Below are 23,742 nucleotides of genomic sequence, written 5' to 3'. Positions count from 1 at the left end.
CATTTTCATAAGTGTGGCAAAGCAACTACACACATTTGTCTCAGAGCAGCTAATAAAACCAAGCATGCACTTCTCCTCTTTCTTGCCTTACCGTTTATATGCTTTTCGCCTCATTTTCAGCAGATAAGATCACAATATTCATGTGCCTGTGCATCCCCTCAGAGCGGCATGCATTTAGAAAAAGCCTCCTCTAATTCTGACTGGAGACAGGCTGGTAGGCAGAGAGAGTGAGGGAGAGAGGGAGAGAGAGAGAGAGAGAGAGAGAGAGAGAGAGAGAGAGAGAGAGAGAAAGTGAAAGAGGGAGCTGAGAATTGAATGGAGCAGGAGGAGGTGTATGGGAAGAGGAGGGGTTATGGGAGTGATGGAGAGAAGAAGAAGAAGAAGAGAGAGGAAGAGAGAGAGAGAGAGAGAGAGAGAGAGAGAGAGAGAGAGAGGTGTGGTGGTGTCACTGCCGGGAGGAGAGTACGTAAAAGTGAAAGTGGCTAACCTTGTGTCATGCTGCATCTCTCCATCAGATTCCTGGTAGGAAGAGAAAAAGAGAGGGTAAAATGATTATATTTATTTATCAAGCAGATTTATCTGGCACCGCTGCTGCCACTGCATGCTGTGGAGTACCTCTTATCTGGTGTTTAACGAGCTCTCAGAGTGTCTGTCTCGACAAACAAATATATCCATTATTTCTCACTCTGGGCACACATACTATATCACCATTGAGAGCATTAAGTGAAAGAGGGAGGAGGGAGAGAGACAGAGCAAGAAATGACAGATTAACAGTTCAAAAGAAAAATGCTGTGTGCTGCAGAAATGGAGAGAAAGTGCCCAAGGGTGAGAGGCAGACTTACATACTGTAGTTGTTGAAAGGAGAGAAGAGAAACACAAAAGATGGGAAATAGAAAATGGAAAGTTCCAGCAGGAAAAGTAAGAAGGTAAATAAGGCTGAATAATAGTTTTATTTTTTTTTTTATTTATTTATTTATTTTTATGAAAGTCAGTTTAAAAGAATGGAAATACACTTCTTGGCTTTCTTGCCGAGAGTTATATCAGAAGACTGATACCACTCTCATGTTTTTACATTAGCTACCAACAGCTGTCTGTGGGCTAGCGTAGCTTAAACACTGCAAATATGGAAACAGCTAGCCTGGCTCTGTCCCAAGATTACCAGAAAATCTGTCTTCTGGCATCTCTAAACCTCACCAATTAATACAATTTATCATTTCTTGAAGCAACAAGTTTTTCAAGCTCGCTGTTTGCCCCTGTTTCCAGTCTTTAAGCCAAGCTAGCTTTGGTGTTCTTCATCAACATACAAACATAGGAGAGGAAATCTTTTCATCCAACTTGACAGAAAATAAAATGAATACACATATATATCAAGATCTGTTCCTTTAATATAATACAACATATAAAATATCACATGGATCAAGAGGGAGGTGACACCCCACTCCACTCAGTTATGCTCCATCACGTCTTCATGTGTGGAAATTCTTAGAGATGAATGTGAGAAAAGGTCCTTGTTGGCACACATTTGTTTGATGCACATGAATTATGCATGAAATGGATTTCACAAGAGCATTCACCATTCACATTTTCACTTGGGCTTAATTCTTTGGTGCAGAACCAATTACTCAGTGCATTCCCTGGACCATAGTTTACATTGCACAGCATGTATGTGTAGTGGAGGTCCAAAACTAAAACTAAAATAATAATTTGACAGTACTGCTTAAGTAATAAAACCATCACCAATTTATGTTCATGAACTTTATACTGAAGCTCAGGAAAGCAGGTACTGTTTCTGCATTGTTAGTGCTGCAGGAGCAGAGTTTGTGTGTTTGCAGGTGTTTGTGTGTGTCAAGTTGCATGCAGTTCCAGCCGGTCTCAGGACTTATGGTCGAGGATTCAGTGAGGTATAATGAATGTCACAGGTACACAGCTTCAACATACGGTTCGTAAGAGTGCAGTGTGTGTGAGCACGTGTATGCTGTGCGTCGTGGTGATGTGTGGGTGTTACAAACAGTGCTAGTGATACAGCAGGATGACTCATACAGCTACTGAATGAGACAACGCTCAGTAATCCCCTCTGTCCATCCCTCCATCCCATCATCCATCTGTGCGGGGAGGGCAAGCCTAGAGAGAGGTAGGAGGAGTGGATCGGCATTCCTGGAAGGCATCTCTGAATGATAAACTGAAGCTGCAGCTACTATGGATGTACATTCATTCAGTGAAAAAGGCCTTTATTTTGCTGGTGCTAAAATATTGGTATAATCTGTGATATAAATGTTAAAAGAAGGGTGACGTGACCACCATCAGATGCTGGTTACAGTTAGTTCACACCAGTAATGGTCATGCCTTCATTTATGAGTTTAGTATTACTGTCAGATAACATGGTTGACATTGTTGTTTTTGTTAATCAAATCCATGGTGTAAGATGTAGTGGCATCTAGAGATAGCAGCTCGCTTCACCCTCCCTTTCCAAGCGCAAAGGAGAAACAACGCGAAAAACACGTATGGCCATAACTAGTGCCAGTGCTTGGTTTGTCCATTCTATGCTACTGCAAAAACATGGTTGTTCAACATGGTGGACAATTCTTATTTTCAGGTGATTACACACTAATGAAAACATACCAATGAATATTATATTCAATTTCTGCCAATAGATCCTCCTAAATGTTACACACTGGACCTTTAAATCAACAATCTAAGCCCCCCTCCTTTTTCGGTTGCCTTATATACTGAGACATAGTTTACTCTTTTTCTACAGGCATCGGTAAATCAACAGGACTAAAATCTTACTCTTGGCCACTTTTTGGCCAGCTAAAACAAGCTCTACAAATAATACTATAATAATACAAATACTGTATTATCAGCTTGTATGTTAATATGGCGAGCTTGTTAGCAAACAGTAGCTTATTACATACATCCAGCAGATACTGAGCAACATTCAGCATTCATTTGGAGTCATGTTTTTGGCCACCTGCTGAATCTAAGTAAAATATTCACTCTCCTTTTGGCTCCAACCTGGTCCACACCAACTCCAGAGGCTTCTCTATGTTCACCAGCTAGGCTCTAACATTGTCTGTCTGTCACAAAATGTATGTCAGTTTAACTTTAATATACAGTATACGTTAAAAAAATTAAGAATTGAGCCTTTAAACTTAATTAAACATTACTATTGGGTGTCTCATGCTCATTTTATTGGAGGGCATTCTTGTTTTTGAAAAGCTGGAGAGCACTGTGCACTGCAAATTTGCAGCTTTGTCATAGATTTACCTTAAATTAGCGTATACTGTACGTAGAATTATTTAGATACAGTATGTTTGATACATGTTTTTCAAGATTGCACACCCACTGTTCAGGGTATACTTTTTCTTTCCCTCCTTGTCCGTCCAATGACCCGATCTCAAGTCACTAACTGTGTGAAAAGCTGACATACAGCAGTTTTCTCTCTTGATACCAAATGTATTCCTTTCAATGCATACACCCACTCATCTGCTGAACAGTTGCTAGGGAGCTGCCATCCAGTGAAGAATTTCTAAACAGGAGGCTACATCCCAAACATCTCCCTCCTTCCTCACTGCTGGACATTGGTCAAGGTCCACCCATTTAGCAGCAGAGTATTTGTACAATAGTGCAGCATGGTGTGAGAGGCCACGTACTGAGTGGCATTTCTAAGCCTGAGGCTCAAAAGCACAAAAAAAGATGGAGAGAGTATTTAAATTATTAATGTATTAGCTACCTTCACACAGGCAGCCAGGCAGGATAGTGAAATTTGTTTGAAACCCAAGCAGTAAATAAGGCTGAATGTATTTTTAATATTACATGCCAAAGGGACCAATACTTTCTCTTTGCTATCTCTCTGTAAGATGCTCGGAGGGCAGAAAGATGCTAATGCATTTAAATGAGAAGTAATTTAGACCTTTACCATAGCACTCCTTTGAGAACATCCTGGCAATCAAAATGCACAAGATTCATTCAAATTGCAGGTCGTGCTTTGATTTTGAGTCTGTTTGAAAAGAAAGTGAGGATATGTTCTTCATATGCACTACATTCCTGAGCATGTACAGCATGAGCACATAATTCAAATTCTCCATTCACATCACGTAAATGAATAATCATGTTTGCAGATTTTGTTTGGTATGACAAGTGGGTGATTAAGCAAAACACGAAACAAAAATGATTCGCGTCTAATAAGAAGAGTAATATTGAGCTAAGAAGGAGGAATGTGATGTAATACATTATATCCAAGCCTTGAGTGATCATCAGAGGCTTGTGTAATCTTTTTAAATTGGCTCCTCATTTCCAGCAATCTACATCTGCTCTTACAGCATGATGAGGAAACATACAGCAGCATCTTGCTCTCTGACATAATTTCCTAAAATTATCACAGCATTACCCTTAAAATAACACATAAAGTAACTGTCAATGATGTAATGAAATCATATATCTGCATCTGCATTCCTCATCTTGATCATGTGTATTGAAAGTTTAAAATATAAATTCTAGAAATCACTCTCAGTAAAAGCTTGTCAGCAAAGGCAACCATTTGTAGCATTGAAAGTATACATTTTTACAGTGTAGTAACAAATGGACAGTATGCTCACTACTTCCCTCTAGACTACTTCTAGAAATCACGATAAATTATTGATTAATGCAAACCTGGTGTGTGTTCACAGTTTTGAAGATGCATGTTTCAGATTTTATTTTCTTTGCCAAAACTCCCTCTATCAGGTTAAAGGCAACAGCTGGTACCTTCAAGTATATCAGTAGAGATGGTAGCAGATGGTAGTTTACACCTTTCTATTGCCAACAGAGGTGTTGAGAGAAAGACATTAGGAAGAAAAAAGAGCAAGGTCAGTCCAACACCAAACCTACCAAATATTCACAGGAACTACTTTCTTCTACACTCATATTGGACAATTCTGTGCCTCATGATTTAAATCCAATGCCAGATTTTGGTGCCAATGCAGGGAGTATTATGCATTTTATGTAGCTAGGCAGAAAGTAAAAGTGCAGAGGCCAGGCTGGTGGATATACCGCAACTTTCATCCAAGAAACTGGAGCTCATCCTTCTCACATACCTGAAATTGATGTTCATTTGAACAAACTATTACCATGATCTTTCCTCAAATGTAACCAAAGGATCTAGTTGGCCATACTGTTGGAACTACAATCCTTCCCCAACCTTATATATTCACACCATATACCCTATTTACCATATGGAGATATTGTAGGACAAAAGAAACACATTGTCACTGAATGTAATGCAGTTTTTATCAGGATTGTCAATATCAAGATTCTTGTCTGGTGACAGGGATGTGTTCGGTGGAGTAGACAATGCAACCAGGATGCTGTTTTTGGAAGTAAATATTGCTGTCAAACGTTTTAAATGTAGTTTTCTATTGCTGTGAGCACCTCAAGTGAAATTCCATGTAACTCCAGGCGGATTAGAGTGTCAACTGACATCTCAGAAATAGATATCTCAAAGTATAAGTTAATACAACCAAACCCCTACCACTAGAGGTAAGTGAGGCAATATGAATTTTGTAATATAGGTGAACCAACTCTTTAAATATAGTGGTACTCACAGTGATATTTACAGGTCTGGGTAGTGAGGTAGACCTATAGGACATTCTGGGAAATCCCTCTGGCCAGCTGAAGACGGGGCAAGGGTTACTCCGTCCACTGGAAGTTGATTGTGGAAGAGGGGGCTCATAACTCGTAAGTAGCACTTTCGTCTCCTTCTCCCTCCCTCTTTCCATCCTTCTGTCTTTTTCCCAGCAAGGCATTTCTCTGCTTTTATCCTTTTCCTTTCCTTTCTCTATTCCTCTGTCTCTCTCCCAGGGGCTCTCTTTTCTCTTCTCCTTCCCTTTCTCCATACCCAAGCCTCCATTTCTCTCCCATTGAATCCTGTTTTCCCTTTCCTTCTCTCTCTCCATACCCTTCTCCAGCCCTTTTCCGTTTCTCTCTTTCCCCAGGGTGCCATTAGCTACCAGTTCATCAAGTCGCCTTACTCTGTCAATGTCTGTCTCTAGATAAAGTCTCCCAGTGGAAGGCTGGGCCTGAATCTTTGTACACGGCTCCAGGTCATGCTCAGGGTATGGCTGACTTTCACCTTTAACGTTCCTCAACACATCCCCAGGCTCCAAGATCTTGCAACTAGGTAATGTCTTGCTCCACTGCTGGATGGAACTGGTAATGTCCTTTGAATCATACTCCTTGATGGTCTGGAGGTTTGAGCTGGTTGGGCTGTACCATAAATTTGTTGCTGCTGTAGATGGTGGTGGTGGCAGGATTGTTGGTGTTGAATGTAGTGTGGCTGTTAAAGATGGATGAGACAGGGTTGATGGTAGCGGTGGTGGAGGAGATGGGTGGCTATGTCGAAGGGTGGGCTGTTGTTGAGGAGGACCACCATTAGATTTCAACACCCTGAAAGTGACCTCATTCAGGAACTGTGAGAACTTGCGCTTGTCCTCGGTCTTCTCTTCCAGCTGGTGAGATGAGACTGTAGTGGCATTCTTGCACAGGCTTGGCAAGGACACACTTTGGGTTCCCACGTCTTTCCTTAGTGTTGTGGGAGTCCACTCAGGAGCACAACCTCCTTTACTTTCAGTTTTAGCAGCAGGACGTGAGAAGATAAGATTTTGGTAAATTACCTCAGGCTCCGCAATGGCAGTAGCAGATGCCTGGTGAGTGGTGCAAGAATTTCCACCTGATTCCCCTGATGCCTCATTGCTATCTTGCTTAACTGGAGTCCGTAGCAGGCAGGTGGCCCCTGAGCTCCAGCTATTAGTGTCCCAACTGCCATCATCGTCACTGGAGCTGTCATTGGCGCTCCGTAGGCTGGGACTTGTACTCCTCTCGCTGGGGCTGGGGCTGGCGCTTGGGCTTGGGCTTGGGCTTGGGCTTGAGTTTTCCAGGCTGCCCAGTGACCGCCGCTTCAACCGAGAGATTGTTCCCTTCAGGTTGGATAAAGAGCGCTGGAGGCTGGGCAGAGATCCTGGGAGACTTGGCAATGATCCTTTGAGGCAGGGAACAGACCCCTGGAGACTAGAAAGGGAACCTTTGGAGCTTGGACTGAAACTGGAGTTGTACAGACTGGAAAGGGAGCCTTTGAGTAAAGGAGAGGATTGGCGGCGTAGCAGTGGGTCTTCTTCATGGTCACTATATGGTCCCGAGAAGACAGGGCAAGAGGCGGTGGAAGAGCAGGAGCCGCGATCCTGCCGAGTTGAGGCTGTTCTGGACCTTGGCTGGCGCCGCAGAGTAGCCATATCAATCGCCTTCTTTCTCCTAGTTCGAACAGTCTTTTGTGATCCTTTCTGTACAGACTCGAGTCTGAGACCATCATCTGAAATGGACACACACAAGTGAACCATGTCAGGCTCAGTAGAACAGATTTCCAATGGCTTTCTGTCCTCTGGCTTTGCCCAATTTCAATTGTCTGCCCTAGTTGTCCAGGCCACCAGCAGTGCACCCAAGCTGTTGCAGTGTGACACACTTTCACTGGCTCAGCTCAGTATACAATGAGATCCCAAAGGGGTTAGAGTCAGCTAGTCATTTGGATGTCAACCAACCTACTTTCATTACCATTCATAGGCTGACAATGTTCATTCTATTTTTTTCTTTTTAAAATAGAATAATAGATCAACAGCTGCATCGCCAGTGCTTTGTCTGTGGGCATCAGCAGTAATGAATTAGTGTATTGACAATGATGGTGTTGGAAACCAGCTGGATATCTAGGTCAGAGATATTGACCACAACTACCACGTGAAATCTGCTTAGTGGGCAGCAAAGTGGCCACAGATCAATTTGTCGCACATGGTATTTTTAGTGGTTTGTTGTTGTGTTTGCTATGATGAACTTACAAGATAACGTTCATTAACTTTAACTTGTCCCTCAAGACACACTTGATATCATTAATTCGTCACTCCTACAATCTATTTCATCTTAAGACAGAACATCTCTATGGAGATTGTTTGGTGCAGAGGCAGCATCTGGTGCCTCTTGCTCAGATGAAAAGGAGCCTCCCCAGCAGATGTTACCTTGTCCAGACACCTGGTCTTTAAAGATGCAGCTCCTATCAGAGGCATCAGCTCTCCAGCTGAAAGGATAATACAGGTTGGTAGTACATCAAAGTACTACAATTTTTTCCTATGAACATATCACTCTGTGACATCTTCCACAACTGCCTAGTCTGAGAGTCAGTTATAACAACCACGGGTAATCTCTAAAATCTATATTTATTTTGTGAAACACATTTTAAAAAGGTAGCATAACAACATAATTTGACGTATCCTGTGCTGAGCCTAAAAGCGCAACCGAATACATCTTGTATGACGATTGACAAACTAATAATTTACAGGACATACTGAGGAGAGAAGAAAACTAAACTAAAACTATGTGGCTTTTCTGACTTTAACTGACTCTCACAATGAGACCACATGTTGGCAGTGCAACATCAATAGTACCCCAAGTAGTGCTCCAGTCTTACGTAACCACAGAACAACTAACTGAAACTAATTGCATTGTTAAATTATCACTCATCTGATTTACATTCTTCAAAATTAGTGAAGGTATTACAGAATTGAACTTAGTTAATTGCATTTAGTTGTTGTTGGAATAATTGAAACTGAAATTTTGTTCGGCTATAAACTAATTTTCAGACTGAATGTTCATTTTATTATCACTCTAATATTCACTCTGATGTTTTAGCTGTTCTCTAGGGGAAGGATTTGATTTTTTTGGACTGACACGTGGCTATAATGCCATAACTTGCAAGATTTAGCTCACCATGTCATTCTCAAATACATCTTTATTGCTTAGCATCATGGCTGTACTAAAAGAAAAACATCAGTAAGAACATGGGTTTATTCTTTGTTCTGCTTGCCATGTCTTGTGTGCCTTTCGTTTCATGCGTCCTGGGTACAATTTCCCTCAAACTGTGCAGGACTGATTACTACACAAAGGAGGGTACTCAACCAAAACAGGAAGAGGACTGCCTTACTGCGAGCGAACAGTGTGAAGCTACTCTACATGGCAGATGGCGGAACCATAGAAAAAAACACCACTCTCAACAGCGGTACCCTCTTTAATAAAATGTAAAAAGGAGTGTTTGAAGGAGGAGGCACACAAAGTAAATGATAGAGAGACAGAGCTCTGGGAAGACCAAAGTAAACCTTGAAGATTGGATTCTGGATAACAGGCATAAAATAGTAAAGAGCTTTTAATAAAGTGCAGCACCTAACATTTCAGTTAATCATCTGAGTCTCTGATATAGATGTAACTACATCAAATTGTAACTGTAATACCTTTACTTGTTTTGAAGATTGAACTTAACAATAGCTCCTTTTTTCAACCTTTAGCATGTATTTAATAGATTTTAATGCTGATCTTTCCATTAAGGGTCTATTAATAGAGGCATGGTTTCACCTTTGCTCCAACAATGCAATTAGAAGCTCTGTGGTTACGCAAGACTGGAGCACTGCTTAGGATGCTATCGATGTCCCACTGCCAAAAGCCTACATGTGGTCACATTGTGCTTTTATAGGGTCAGGTCAAAAGGCAACAGATTGAGTGGGTCTGTCTGGTCTGTTCATTGCTCTTCCAGTATGTCTCTGATGAAGATACACTTTATAACGTATAACAATAGTTGCTGCAGCTTATTAAAATCTCTTACTATAATTGTGTGCTCCAGATCTCATCTTTCCACATCCTGCCCCAGTTGTCCTCCCTGTTGATGCACTGGTTTGGCTGATACACACTCCTTCACCTCTAAACCTTGGAGGGTGTTAAGTTTTTAAAGTTATTTTTTTGGCCTTTTCTTGGCTTAATTTTTACAGAGACAGGAAAGGTGGGTGGAGAGAGAGGAGATGACACGCAGGAAAGGGCCGCAGGTCGGATTCAAACCCGGGCCGCTGCAGCAACTCTGTATATGGGTTATCAGCTCTACCGACTGCGCTAACCGGGCAGCCAGGAGTGTGTTAAGTTAAAGTTAAGTTCCTAAATAGATACAAGTCCAAATCTGTTCCTGTGACTGTGATGTTGTTAACACCACCTTGGAGAGTTTCTACTTGTCTTTAAGTAATCTGATTAAAAATTCTACTCGTAGCAGCCTTAATTACACTTCTCTTATAAGCCAAGAGGTAGTCGTCCGTCACCAATATGCAGAGCAGCTCCTCTGTGATCCATCTTGTCCCCACTAATCTTTACACCTTACAGAGACTATAACTCCTGGAGTGGGATGTAGCTAAAGGCAGTGACACAAATGAAAAGTTAAGAGAGAAGGTTAAGTTATAGACCAGGTGATGCTAATTGATTGATTATTTTTTACGGGGAGTTATTCAGGAGGAAAACAATCCACATTATAAATGTATTATTATGCATATGCACATTGTCTTTTGTTCCACTGATATATCAACAACCATTGGATGGACCTTTTGTGGAATTTGGCAGACATGTTCTTGAGAGGATGAATCCTACTAACTTTGGTGATCATCTGACTTTTCCTCTACTATGAACAGCAGGTCAGAATTCCGTTTTCCCAATATTTTAGTTTTGCAGATATTTGGTCAGAAACCAATAACAGCCTCACACCCCCATATGTACTGTGTGCTTAGTAATCAGCAAATGTTAGCATGCTAAGGGGCTAAACTAAGGTGGTGAACACAGCAAACATTACTTGCAAAACATCAGCATGCTTTAGCTCATAGTAGACAGCCTTACAGATCCGCTAGCAGGGCTGAAGTCTCTCAATGTTGTTACTATACTTTGTTTAATGTTGTGAACTACACAATAGTTTACAGGCTTTTGGCATCCAATAATCGCATGAATCTGAAAATCATCGTTTGGTAAAACCTCCCCACTCTGTTTCTAGCAGGAAAATCTGTCTCAGGTTAACAAGTAAACATGGCTTCATTTTGGTGGATTTCTATTACTCTGTTATGAGCAGGACATATATTTCCACCACCCCTTAAAGTCTCCACGCCACCCTCTGGCCACACCATGAATATTTCTCGAGATCTCCAGGATCCTTCTAGGTCCACATCCTTTGCTGAAGAGAAACTTCAGTTATCAAAACTTAAATCAAATTCAACAGAATAATAATAATTTAATCAGATGCAGAAACACACACATCCCCCCAGCTCTTTGAATAATACACACTGTTGGTGTTAATAAGATCTTTGCTGACTCATCATATCCTCTGAGTACGTCCTGATTCCCCAAAGCCTCGGCAACTGAAACAAAAAGATCAGATGCCTCATTTCATCCCTTTAAGCCTCTGCCTGATGAACTCTTCAGAGACATGCATTGGCATCTGGCTAACACTTTAGTTTCACAATTTGAGAAACACTTATGTATTTGCTGTGAATTTTAGCCTCGTTGATTACAATACCAGAAACCAAACCTAATGACAAAAACAGTAAATTCTTTTGTTAAACATTAAAAGGGCATGCTGTTCTGTACGTATGTTTGGTCAGAAAATGTTTTTCTATCCCTGGGAACTGTTTGCTTCTAATGCAAAGACATTTTATATTTCAGCTAAGAGATGGCTATTTGCTGTGGTTTTTATCTATACACGGGCCAGTAATCTGCATTAGGACCCACTGTGAGCATTCACTTGGCAAACACACTTAAGTCTGTGTGCATTAATACTTGCAAGTCTGCTCAACCCTGCATGAGAAAATTTCCCCCCAATTTGCTGAAAAAACAATGCTAACTGTGAGTGTAGCAACACTCACTCATTCAACTTTAATGTAATTTTAGCCACTTCCATTCAGTACACACATGCTGTTTTTTTCTCTTCTTATTAATGAGCACTCAAACAAATGGCAGACCCCCGTTTCCCCCCCTCTGGTGTCAACATTGATGTTGTCATGGAAACAGTGATTGTGATCCGAATCCATCTTTTTTTTCAGTCCCACTATGTGCCAGAGAGATCTGTATAGCTTTGCCTCCAAATGCCAAAGCAATAAAACAGACACCTATAGGAAATGTCAGCTGCACTGTCTGACCAAGGATATGGAGTCTGACAGCTATGACAAGCAATATTTTTCATTTCCATGGCAAGGGGAGCCCTGTGGTGGCGCATCTTTTTCATTTAAATGGAAAAAACAACAGTAAGTAGCAGCAAATTGAAACAAATGGCCCCGCTGTACACTGAAAGCTTTGGATACGAGGTTACAGGTCAGATTAACATAATTGAAACATTCAAACTTTTGCACACACTTGCATGCACTCACGTACTCCTATGAGCACATGGAGAGTGCTGACTTCATTTGTAAGTGCAATTACACATCCATCGTTTATGTATGCAACAGCATCCTCCAGTGGTCACACACAGTAAGAACAGAATTATTACATCAATTTTCTTCAGCTAGTGTATATCATAGTGAACTGCTCTCTGCTCATTCAACTGTGTACCACCATTTGACACAGTCAGATGGGTGCAAAACTATTGTTTGATGATACACTCATGCTTCAGTTTGACAGAGTTGGAGAATATATCTTGGCGCTCATGTTGATGTACTGCTGTTTTTAAAAAGGCACAGTCCAGGTTGTTTTTTTTTCTTTTGGACAGGTTTGGCTCCCTATTTATTAGAAAAGATTTAGAAAGAAACCATACTTCAGTTTGAAGGTTAAAAAGTGACTGGTTATGGATGCCCAGATGCTCCACTGAACAATTTATATTTGTGTCCACAGAAACCGATGTGATATTTGTTTGTTTCTGAAAGAATTGGTTGTATCTGTTTTTCTCATAACTTTTAGGATCTCATTACATGTGTATTGTCTATTTTATTCTCTTATTGTAGGTGCATATTTTACATGTATGACCCTCCTTTTATTAATCAATCACTTGTATTTATATAGTTTTTATATTCTTAGTGGCTAGGCAGGCTCCTGAGCTATACTAAAGTCCTCTAGGAATATGTGACTGTGCATGGGTGACCAAACACATGCTGCCCGGAGATGAAAGAATGGCCAAATGACTAAAACACATACAGTATCTGTATGATTTATCTGCAGTGCAGTGATATTGCACAAATGTACACAAATGTGTAAAATGCAACACTTCTGGTGTGGAGGCGTATGTGTGCTTAAACATGTTAATTTGTTAAAATTTACTGTAGGAGGATAAATGTTATGCAAAAGGTATGGGAGGCTCCAGCACTTCTTTCTTTCTCTCTCTTATAAATCTTCTCCCACTCCTCTTTCTACATTATGTTGCTAATATTAGGGGTTTGCAGTATGTGTGAGTATACGGTACATTCAATGTAATTTAGCAAAACTCACTGTTTTTTAATTTTGTTTTATGTTTTTCACTCAGAAGGGGAAAGAATACACATGTATTTTTCTGGTAAGTGCAGAGGAAAGCAAGCCTCAAACTGAAGAAAACATGTGATGTACCACTATGTACTGCAACCATTCATCTAAATGTGAAAAAGGAAAGAGCTGTCAGTATTTAGTGCTGTCTTGTACAGCTGGTAATGGGTAATTTATGTATCTGAACAGGATTCATGAATATCAATAAGGAAATCGCATGCAGTGAATATTCACATGAGATAAATAAGAATGGCAGAGATGGAAATGATGGCGCTGTGACGAGAATCTAAAGGAGACAGATTGTTTGTTTTTGCACAGCAACAGCTTTCAGACTGAATTCATATGGGAGATTAAGGATGTTTTCATCAGTCTGCACAAACTATCAAGTGCACCCGGGCCTTATTCATAAAAAATATCTGGCAAAATAATTCAAGGAAAGGTTTTGGTTTACAAAAAATAATGTCTCCTTTATACAACATCAGCCAACAGCAACAATCTGTCAGGAGATACGGCATATCTGTATAAATTACTGCATGCTACTTACTCTATATCATGTTTAATACTTTCTTCTGAAATTCTAATTATACTGAAGAGAGTAAACATAAACAGGTGTCCAATGTTAACACTCTTAGATGTTTAAAAAACCTGAGATTAACTTTTTTATACAATATATCCTTTAATCTCACAGTTTAAAATGACAGTTGGATTCAGAAATGATGCTAACATCTGTTTTGTAAATGAGGCTGAAGGGCATCTGGTATCTTCTGGCACAACTGTGAAATACACACTAGGGGGAAGGAAATATTAGAAGATATTTATGACTAATTAACTATTTAATTACAATAATCTTCTCCAGGGGACTTTGTTTTATAGTCATTAACGGCACCAAAGAAGAGGCAAAAAGGATCAGTTGCAGTAAAGCTGCAACTGAAGTGAAACTGAACATCTCCTCACTGTGTTTTTATTTTAGAACACCTCAATAAAAGATACACATATTTTCATTGATCTGTTTTGAGCTCAAGTCATCAACTGTCATTTGAGCTCACAAAAGTATATTACAATATATTATGTGCAATATAATATAATACAGGTTCGAAAGAAATCTAATAAATCTAATAAGTTTCCCTGTAACTTCTTACAATATCCCCAGTAAGTTATTTGATTTGCAGTGTTACACAACAGCAGTTTATAATTCAAACAAAGATAGAATAAATGAGAATAAAAAGTAACCTTCTGACTTTCACATTCTAATAAAAAAATTTAACATGACATTCAACCAGTGGTACAAAGTAATTTACTCAACGACTGTGCTTGAGTTCAGTTTTGAAGGTGGTTAATGTTGTTCTTTTTACTCCATCACATGTATCTGCAGGGTTCGGGAGTAACGGATTAAATGTAACTGAGTTACTTATGATGGGAAATGTTGGGTCTCTGTAAGTAATATTATGAAGGAGTATGGTCTAGACCTGCTCAATTTGAAAAGTGTCCCGAGATAACTTATGAATTGGCCCTATGCAAATAAAAGTCCATTACAGTTACAGAAAAAAAAAACATAATCAGATTACAGTTACATTTATTAATAAACATGAGGATTATTGGCAGGATTACAATTTTAAAATCTATCTGTTTTTCTTTAAAAATCCACTGCAGAGGACAAATCGATGATGCTAAAAATCTTGGTTTCCATTGTTACGTTGTTCTTTTGTCTTATAGAGTATAATATAAATACTTCTTAATTATATTGTATTCCTCTTATCTTTTGCATATTTGGCGTTGAGGTAATCCAAAAGTAATGGAAAATAATCAAGTTACGTTACTTCCCGACCCTGTTTATCTTACAGAGATATTTACTTTGCGGATTCAGATTTTACGTAAAGATGTGATCAGTTTACAAAAGATGCACTGTTATAGATTTAACTACACTATTAACAGTATATAAAGTAGCTGCTAGCAGCACTTAATGGCAATGTTGGAACCCTGAATTTCTAGCTTGTAATAACTGGTACATGATTTGCATAAAGTGGGTCACACTGCTATTTAAGGAAAATGATGGCAATATTCTGTACTGATATAGTTTATACTTCTGTGCCTTAGAGCTCCATTGTTGTCCAAAAACTATTAAAAAACCCGTCAATGAGCCACACTGTTGAACATGTTCCTTCAGGACAATCAATACGAGCACTGGAGTTTAGAGTCAATTCCACAAACACCTTGCTGTTATAATACTCATTAGTGCACCAAATGTGTTTAAATCTGCAGCTGAAAATTATTTGTTTTCTAAAAAGTACAGTTTTAGGAAATTACTGAGCCTATTTTTTATTAAACGCTATAATTGAGACTTGAGAATTACATCTTCAGTAGGAACAAATAGGCCTGGGGCTGAGTGCTACACACTGGCTGGGGAAGTTGGAAAATATTAGGAGATGAGCAAGCACATTGTTGGACTGTTATGGTATTTGTTGACAATAAGAAAAAGACAGAACACACTTCTGTTACTGTTTTAGAATAATATGCATAATATTACACTAATAATAAGTAATTTATGCCGGGTATGTTGAATACATTACTTCATTGGTATATCATGGTTAAATCTAACACAAATGTCGTTGTTTCATATTAAAAAATACAAAGTGACAATGATGGCATTTTGAAGTAGTAATAAGACATCACCTGAGTAAATAAGACATCAGAGGTTAGTGATGCCTCTGTGTATCCAGTCAGGTTGTAATTGATTTAAAATGATCTCACCATGGCAGTGGATCAAACTGTAGCTTGTTTCTCCAGAGGACCAGCAAATTAATAAACACCTGAGTTGACAGTGTTGTTTTGTGTGGTTATCTCAGATTAATACACCTGGACACATTGTCTGCAATGAACCCAGTGTCATCAGGTGCTTTGGGTCTTAGCATCAGACGCCCTCACCTGGGCGAGCCACCTGAGGCTGACTTGGGTCTGCATTACACCATGCATCACCCCTCTTTACTCAGATGCAAACGGAAGCCTTTTCAGTGACTTTTTAAAGATGTTCCTAATGGCTCTGCTTCTTTGCAGCTCAAATATCCCCAAGAGTCCCAGGACCTGGTAAGCGACTTGGCAGCAGGGGCTTCACAGTTCATTCAATTCATAATTCACTAACAAAAACAACAATGGTAGGAAGAACTGGGATGCGTCTCCAGAATATTCCCCAAATATTAGATTGTTCTTTAATTGCACAGGGCAACCTGGCAGTCATTTGCATGGCTTTATTACCAAAAAGAAGCACATTGGTATTCTTATTTTGTAGTTTGTCTGAAAAAAAATAAAAAATAAATAAATGAAGCACAGTAACTTTAATTACCTCAGTGCTGGAGTGAACGGTAACTGAGTCTCTTTCCTCATCTTGTTTTGGCTTCAGAGGATTTTTCTCTGCAGTGACCTTCAGCTCCACTGCATAGATCAAGTCAAATCATTAATATCCAAATTTAACCTCAAATCTATTATACATTTTTTGCTGGGCCCCTGACCAACTACAAGTTTTTCAAAGAACCTTTACATATATAAAGAGAGAAATAAGAAAACAGACGGACAGAATGAGTATGGTGTAGATATATAGAGAGAGACAGAGGGTTCCAGAAGTTGTATGGCTTTATTGATTTATGTTTGCTCAAATAAAATTGGGATATCAATGCAACTCTCTGTTACCATGGCTACAGCAGAGCCTCTCTGTGCATATATAGTATGACGACTGGTGTGCAGCCACAGAGGGACCAATTATCTGTTTCTGACTAAAGAGATATATACTGTATCTTCTGTGCATACACTAATAAATCTCAGGTAAAGCCCATACATTGTAATTGTGCAGATTATGAGAATATTTCTGGAAGGAGAATGATGAGGAGAAAACGTGGAAAAGAATATTTAGACAGGAAAGGTTTCAGTCTTCTTCATTTGAGCTGAATGAACAGCGCATTAGTAGTGTGTGTTATCCTTAAAGTGTGTCTGATTTGATATGTAAAACAGTAATTGTCAGTTCTGTTTTTCTGAATGGTTGACACTTACATTAAATATTTTTTAAATATCTATTTTAGCAAATTATATACTATTTTTATATATTGTATCATCCTATAAATCAGATATATTAACAACAATGAAGGTAAGTTCAGGTTTTTTTAACCTGCAATTTCTGAATTTCAGTATAATCGTTACCATAAAGGGTCTAGGGTGCGTTTACATTGCTTCCAAAGTGTAATTAAAAATTCTAAATGACTAAGCTTGAATAATTGGTGGGCTCAAATCATAGCCTTTGTCACAGAGACCATGAAGTGCATTGTAATTGGAAGAAATGCCATTGCTTGTGAACTTGTGATTATGAGTGTCTGTTATTATGAAAAAAAGTGTAGAAATGGCTCTTTGATCCTGAAAGGAATATTTCTTCAAATTTTCTCCGTTCATCCTATAATATATTTAGTTTTTTACTACTTTTGCATATAAATAAACAAACCTGATAAAAAAATAAAAGAAATTCATGGTTGTACATTAATAAAATCACTTCCTTCCACAACTGAAAACATCATACCTATTAAATAAATAGACACTCGTCAACACTCATTAAACACTGGGGAGTGCAACATGATGTAGAGCAAATGGAAACATTCACGGGCGGACATCTGTGTAATTATCTTGATGGCCATTTTATGGAAATGACATGTCATATTTTGACAGCTACTATAAAAAAGCCATTGCAAACACAAGACTAATTTAGGGGAGCAGCTTCAATTTTCATGGCTTCTTGTCTGTAAATCGTGGATGTTTGCACCTCTTTAAAACAAGCAAAGCACTGCTGGATTATCCGCTGCAGTGTAAATGTATATTACAGCTTTAGGTTATGCTGAGTCAGTCCTTTAAAATTGAGGACCATCAGCTGTACTCTTTTCCCTCACATACTGCATGGGAATGAGAAATATCTGGAACAGTCTGAACCTCAACTTCTTGATTTATATGTGTATGTAAACGTGGACATCTTATAAATGTGTTATACTAAATAGTATATACTATAGTATATCAGAATCAGTAAGTTATTTCACCTCAGTGGGACTCATTGTGAGAATTTACTGTAGGCTACTTACTGTAACACTGAAAATTTGCATGCACATGTCCAGCTAATCAGGATGAGCCTGCTGCACCCAATGGGAGCTGTCAACACAATCCATTTAAAACAAGAGTTTACAGGTACGTTAGCAGCTCTGTGAGGCATGCTGATGTTTAATGGATATAATATTTACCATGTTACTGTATCTTAGTTTTGTTTATATGTTTAACATTTGCTAATTAGCAAGCAACTCAAAGTACAGCTGAGGCTGATGGGAATGGCGTTAGTGTTGCATGTCAAAAACCAAAGTGTTGAACAAATCTTGACCTGATGATGGCGCTAAAGGAAAAGTCAGGGAATCGCCAATTATGTTTATTTCTGAAGGGAACATGATGTTTGTAGCAATTTTGTGGCAACACATTCAATAGTTAATGAGATATTTCAGTGTGGAACAGGACTGACTGACGGACTGGTTGAAATTACATCAGCACAACCCAAAAATTAAAAAAACAGAAACAAAAATCTAAATGATAACTCAACGAATCGTTCGAACTGATGACTGAATTTTCATTAATAACCTGTCTCTTGTACAATAGATAAGCCCTGCACTGACCTCTAGAACTCCCTCCAGCTTGTGATAACTTGATATTTAATAGAAGGTGAAGCAATTTATTTGAAAGTAAAGCTTCAACATTCACTCGCTTTGCCCTCTAACAAGCCTTGATAGATGAACCCTGATAACTGCACCTCCTGTTGTGAAACTGACAACATTTAAGACATACAGTTCAACATCAGAGGATTAAAAGGTGGGCAACACCACACACAAACCGATCTGGATCTTTAATGGCTGAGCTAGGAAAGCATTGATAGGAGGGTGGGCACGTTCACCCAGCTGGGGCTGCAGTCATGTCCAGCTGGATGCCAGAGGGGGACGACCATCCTTCCTGCCCTGCTGCCTTTTCAACAGCAGGAGGTCAGGTAGAGGATACAGACGCAAGAAATATATGGCAGCTTTTTCTTCAGCTTTGAATAGATGGACATGGTCTGTCCAGAGTTTGGGAACCAGAAAATCCTCCTCACTGTTATCCTGGAGGGCATCTGGAGGGCCAGTTGCAACAGACAAAGACTGGGACCAGAGCCATGACACAGCTCATGGCAGTAGTGCAAATCCCCTGCTGATACTAAGTGTCTGAGTGTCAACAGGGACACACTGAACACAGATACCGTAAGTTGTTGACTGCTGCCACTGACTGGCCTGCCAAGAGAAATATCTGATTTAGATGTTAAACTATCTTCTTTGACTTGGCAGACAACTTCCAGACAAGCAAGCAGAACCTGGTATGAACTGTATAACACTCAACGTTGGTGGGATTTCCTGCAGAGCATCAATTTCCCCTTCCACTTTGATGAAATCAAAGACACCAACAAGAACTCTAACCTTTTACTGAAAGTGGCATTGGGCACACCACAATTACACATATTGAGACTTTTATGGATCAGGGAATGTTTGGACAGGCAATTGGTCCTATGCAGACAGCCAGGATGTGGCAGTCAGATGTCAGTCGTCTCAGTTGCCAACTTTATTACAGTCCTAGCTGCCTAACTGATAGAGAGGCATAATGCTTCGGGAAAGAAATCTCTGATACTGCGAGTAGGTGTGTTGTTGCCCCCAAACTATACCATGCTTCTCTGCAGTGTAGAACCACAATTGCTGGTATTTCTTTACACTCTCACTGGATGCAGCAGTGTCTTTGGTGCTGAGGAAAGTCAACAAGACAGTCCTCTCACACCATCATCTATTCCTCTCTTCTGCTGTTACTGATGACAGAAGATCAATCTTTAGTATTTAGTGAGTAGTTGTATAGGCACAGCGTTTTAAAACAAGCAGAATGAACAGCCTGTTTCTCTGAGGATGCATGTGCAAATTTCCAACTCACAGATCCAAGTAGGTAAACCTGAAGAGCCCCACTAGACGCTGAAGCCTGTGAAATAAAAATAGGGTATGATGTACCACATCACAGCACTGAAACAGGGGGAACATCCATGAAGGATGAAGACTTTCATTTCACATCACTCCCCCTGGATTACCACTCTCATGAGGTACAGAGCTAGAGCTGCAAAGCGGTGATGTCCTGTCCGTAAGTGACACTCAGTCACACAAATACACCAGAAGCAGTGGAGCTGAAAGCGTATGAGGAGCTGCTTGTGGATGTACTTTAATACACGTTTCTAAGCAATCTTTCCTTTGCATCACTTACTTTTAACACGGTTATGTTCTGGAATGTATTTGCGATGTGTTATCTTACCAGCAAGTATGAACCTGCTTTGACTCTTTTTAGGCTTGGAGTGTGGCCTTTCTCATAGCTGCAGACACTTTCACCGATGGCTGACATCAAACAAGCCTTATGGCGAGGAAAATTTACAAGCTTTGACAGGGTTTAGCTCTCACTGATAATCTGTCATCTAATTTGACTCATTTCTTGGCCATCCCTGTGAAATGTAATGCTCAGTACAAAATTACTTGTGGCCACTCTTACGAATCATGCTGTATTTTTTCCTTCATGACCAAGAAGACGACACACTAATCAGATGTCTCATCTTCCTGAGGCTTATACCTAATTACATATCTTATTGCTTTTTCTGTTCTTTTCTCTTGCACACCCACATCGTCATACTGTACAATCAGCCTCTAATTGTGTGAACAGAACAGGATGAAGAAAAGCAGAAAGCACATTCACTGTGTGTTGACAGCTGAATTTGTTCTTTCGGAAAGCAAGAGTCCGGACAGTTTCTGGTCTAATTTGGGTGTCAGTTAGTTGGGTGGCATTTCTGTCCTAAGGGGGGGCGGAGCAAGCTATAATGAGCAAATCCTCTCACCCACAAGAAAACACTACATAACAGGTCATCACACTGTAGCAATTACCCAGAGGTGAGACTCTGCTTTATCAACATTTTGTAGACTGACTTGCCAAAGTGCGATTTTTCTTCTTCTTCTTCTTCTTTACTATGAGCCAACTTTAATTATCACAGTCACACCTGCACTGTATATATCAGGCTAAGGATTGTGATGCAGCTGTCCCAAAAGCTTTCAATTTGACACCTTATCCTTTCACACCTTTTAAAACCTGCACAGTTATCTCTCCGACTGTACACGGTTATTGGAGCTGACAAGACGTTCTTGACACATAAAGCCGTCTGTGTCTAAGCAACAGAATGAAACGGTTTCAACTTTACAGGGATTATAATTAGGATGGATGTCAATCAAACCAGTCTTTTTATTCTGGTCACAACACGTCGACACGACAAAGGAAATGACACTCTCAGTAGAGATCATTATCATTTTCTACTTTGGCACTGAGCTCTCTATCTCATCTACTTCATCTTCAATTGTGGTTCATATAAAGACAATCACATGAATTATAAAGAGTAGTATATAATCATATTATATGAATGCAGAATTGCATGGCAATGGCAGTGATGGGTGTTTGCAAGAAGAATCCTACCTGTGTGACTGCTCTGATGGATTGTTTTCTTGTTTTCATGCTGAGACTGGTTCAAGTAACCCTGTAAAGGATTTAGAAATTATATAATTAAAATATTCACTACTATTGCTAAAAGCTTTGTTTCCTTGATTCTTAATCAAATTTAGATTCAAGTTACAAACAATGCCATGTGTGTTCCATGTATTAAATTTGTTAAAAATACAACAGTGTCTGAGATACTTCTGTGTTACTGTGCCAGTGCTGAAAAAACATTCAAAGGCCACTCAGTGGGACGCACCGCCGGAGATATGCACCGCTCGCTGTGAGGAAAACATGATTACAGAGTCAGAAATAAAAACCAACAAGCTCATTGTGCATCTGATGGATGTACACGTGAGAGTTGAATCTATTCCTTCATAACCAATGGGGGCCATGCAGGCATATCTGCTATAATAAGGGGAAAATGAGCAGAACATTTGGGTTTGCAAAATTGAAGGCCTTCCAAAATGAGACATCTACCATTTGGAAAACGATGACTTTTTCACTGCCAGAATGACTCTGATATGAACATAAAACCCAGTATGAGTCGCTATCAATAATATGAGTCATCTGTGAGATATTTCTTTTTTTTCCCCAAAGGACTAATTCCACGTAAAGAGGATAAATGCCATTTTGGAAAGAAAATATTCCCATGAAACAATAAACAGTGACAAGAAAAGAGACGAAAACTCTGAAGAAGAGAATTATCCTGTCAGTGTGATCAGTGATCAAACTCTATTTGGACTTGCTCTATATATAACAGCGGAATGAAATGAAAATGCCATCAAACTGACTTTGATGTTGTCATTCTGCAAAAGTAGACATTTGTCTAACATTTCCTAAAACATTTTATGGTTACTTTTTATTAGGAATCCATAAATTCTGAAGATTTTCATAGAACGTTTTGTGGGAACAAGCAGGTACTTTGGCTTTAACTATTGGTAAACTTACAAAAATGGCAGATTTTTTTAGTAAGTGTACAGTGTAAAGTTTGCTACATGCAAGTATACAATTGGACATTTATGACAAATAAAGTTTCCAATTGTAAATTAATTTTAAGTACATTTTTACTTGGGTTTAAATTGTTATTTAAAAGAAAAATTCATCTTGGAATCACCAACTGCTTTCAAACTCAAACTCAAAAAAGAACTTTGTCTATTCTTTAATTCGTTTTTTCATTTTTTAATTAGTTCATTTGTGGTAATAGTAGTAAGAAATAACAAACTAATATACAATTTCAGCAATGTGATGGTTTTGTTTTGGATTTCAAGATCAAGGGCAGTCCACTGCGTTGACTTAAATCAGTGAAAACTCCACAGGCCTCCCTACATTAAGTATACATTCCATCCCACAATGCTTTGAATCTGAATATCCTTCCTGAACTCTAGCACACCTTTGAAGTACTCAAGAAGGCTGTCATGGAGCTGGAGGGCAACATACTGACCAAGAAAGCCCAAGCTCAGGCGGACAGGATTCATGTTTTTCTTCTTGGAATCAGGACGTTATTCCTCCCTCCACTGCACCAAACGTGGCTGTAACGTGTTGTGCATCCTAAAGCTTTTAGACTTGCTTTTAAGTTAATTTCACTTGGACTCCTGTTTTGTCAGGCCTGTTATTACTTAGACATGTATTGTTCGAACAGTAGTGGATAGTAATTATGCTCTTGTAAAACTGTCCTGCTTTAGTGACTGCTTCGGCACATTTAATGTGCCACCTGCATCAAGACTCCCTTTGATGAAATTGGTTTCTATTATGTGCTCTTACAAAGAAGTACTTAAGGAGTTCAGTAGCATAATTTAACAAAAGGGAGTCAGTAAGTCAGAATTTGTATAAACCCTATTA

The 23,742-nt window shown here is 39.3% G+C and overlaps 1 protein-coding gene across 4 annotated transcripts in view; it reads right to left on the bottom strand.

The window, feature by feature from the left end:
* Positions 1-21,942, bottom strand: part of LOC127356577 (brain-enriched guanylate kinase-associated protein) — a 61,708-nt gene extending 39,766 nt beyond the window's left edge. For 2 of the 4 annotated variants that reach the window (XM_051388444.1, XM_051388462.1), the window contains exon 1: positions 92-428. Coding sequence is in view for 3 of the 4 variants with exons in the window: in XM_051388462.1 (XP_051244422.1) it covers positions 92-114 (23 nt within the window). In the remaining variant the exon portion in view is untranslated. Of the gene's footprint in view, positions 1-91; positions 429-487; positions 520-5,579; positions 5,848-21,882 lie in introns of those variants that run through there. The other 2 variants (XM_051388454.1, XM_051388435.1) reach the window with 2 other exon arrangements.
* Positions 21,943-23,742: the final 1,800 nt, after the last annotated feature.

The sequence above is a fragment of the Dicentrarchus labrax genome, unplaced genomic scaffold (genome assembly GCF_905237075.1).
Source record: "Dicentrarchus labrax unplaced genomic scaffold, dlabrax2021, whole genome shotgun sequence".
Lineage (NCBI taxonomy): Eukaryota > Metazoa > Chordata > Actinopteri > Moronidae > Dicentrarchus > Dicentrarchus labrax.
Note: the sequence above shows the minus strand (reverse complement) of the source record. Positions and strands in the feature narration are given on the sequence as shown.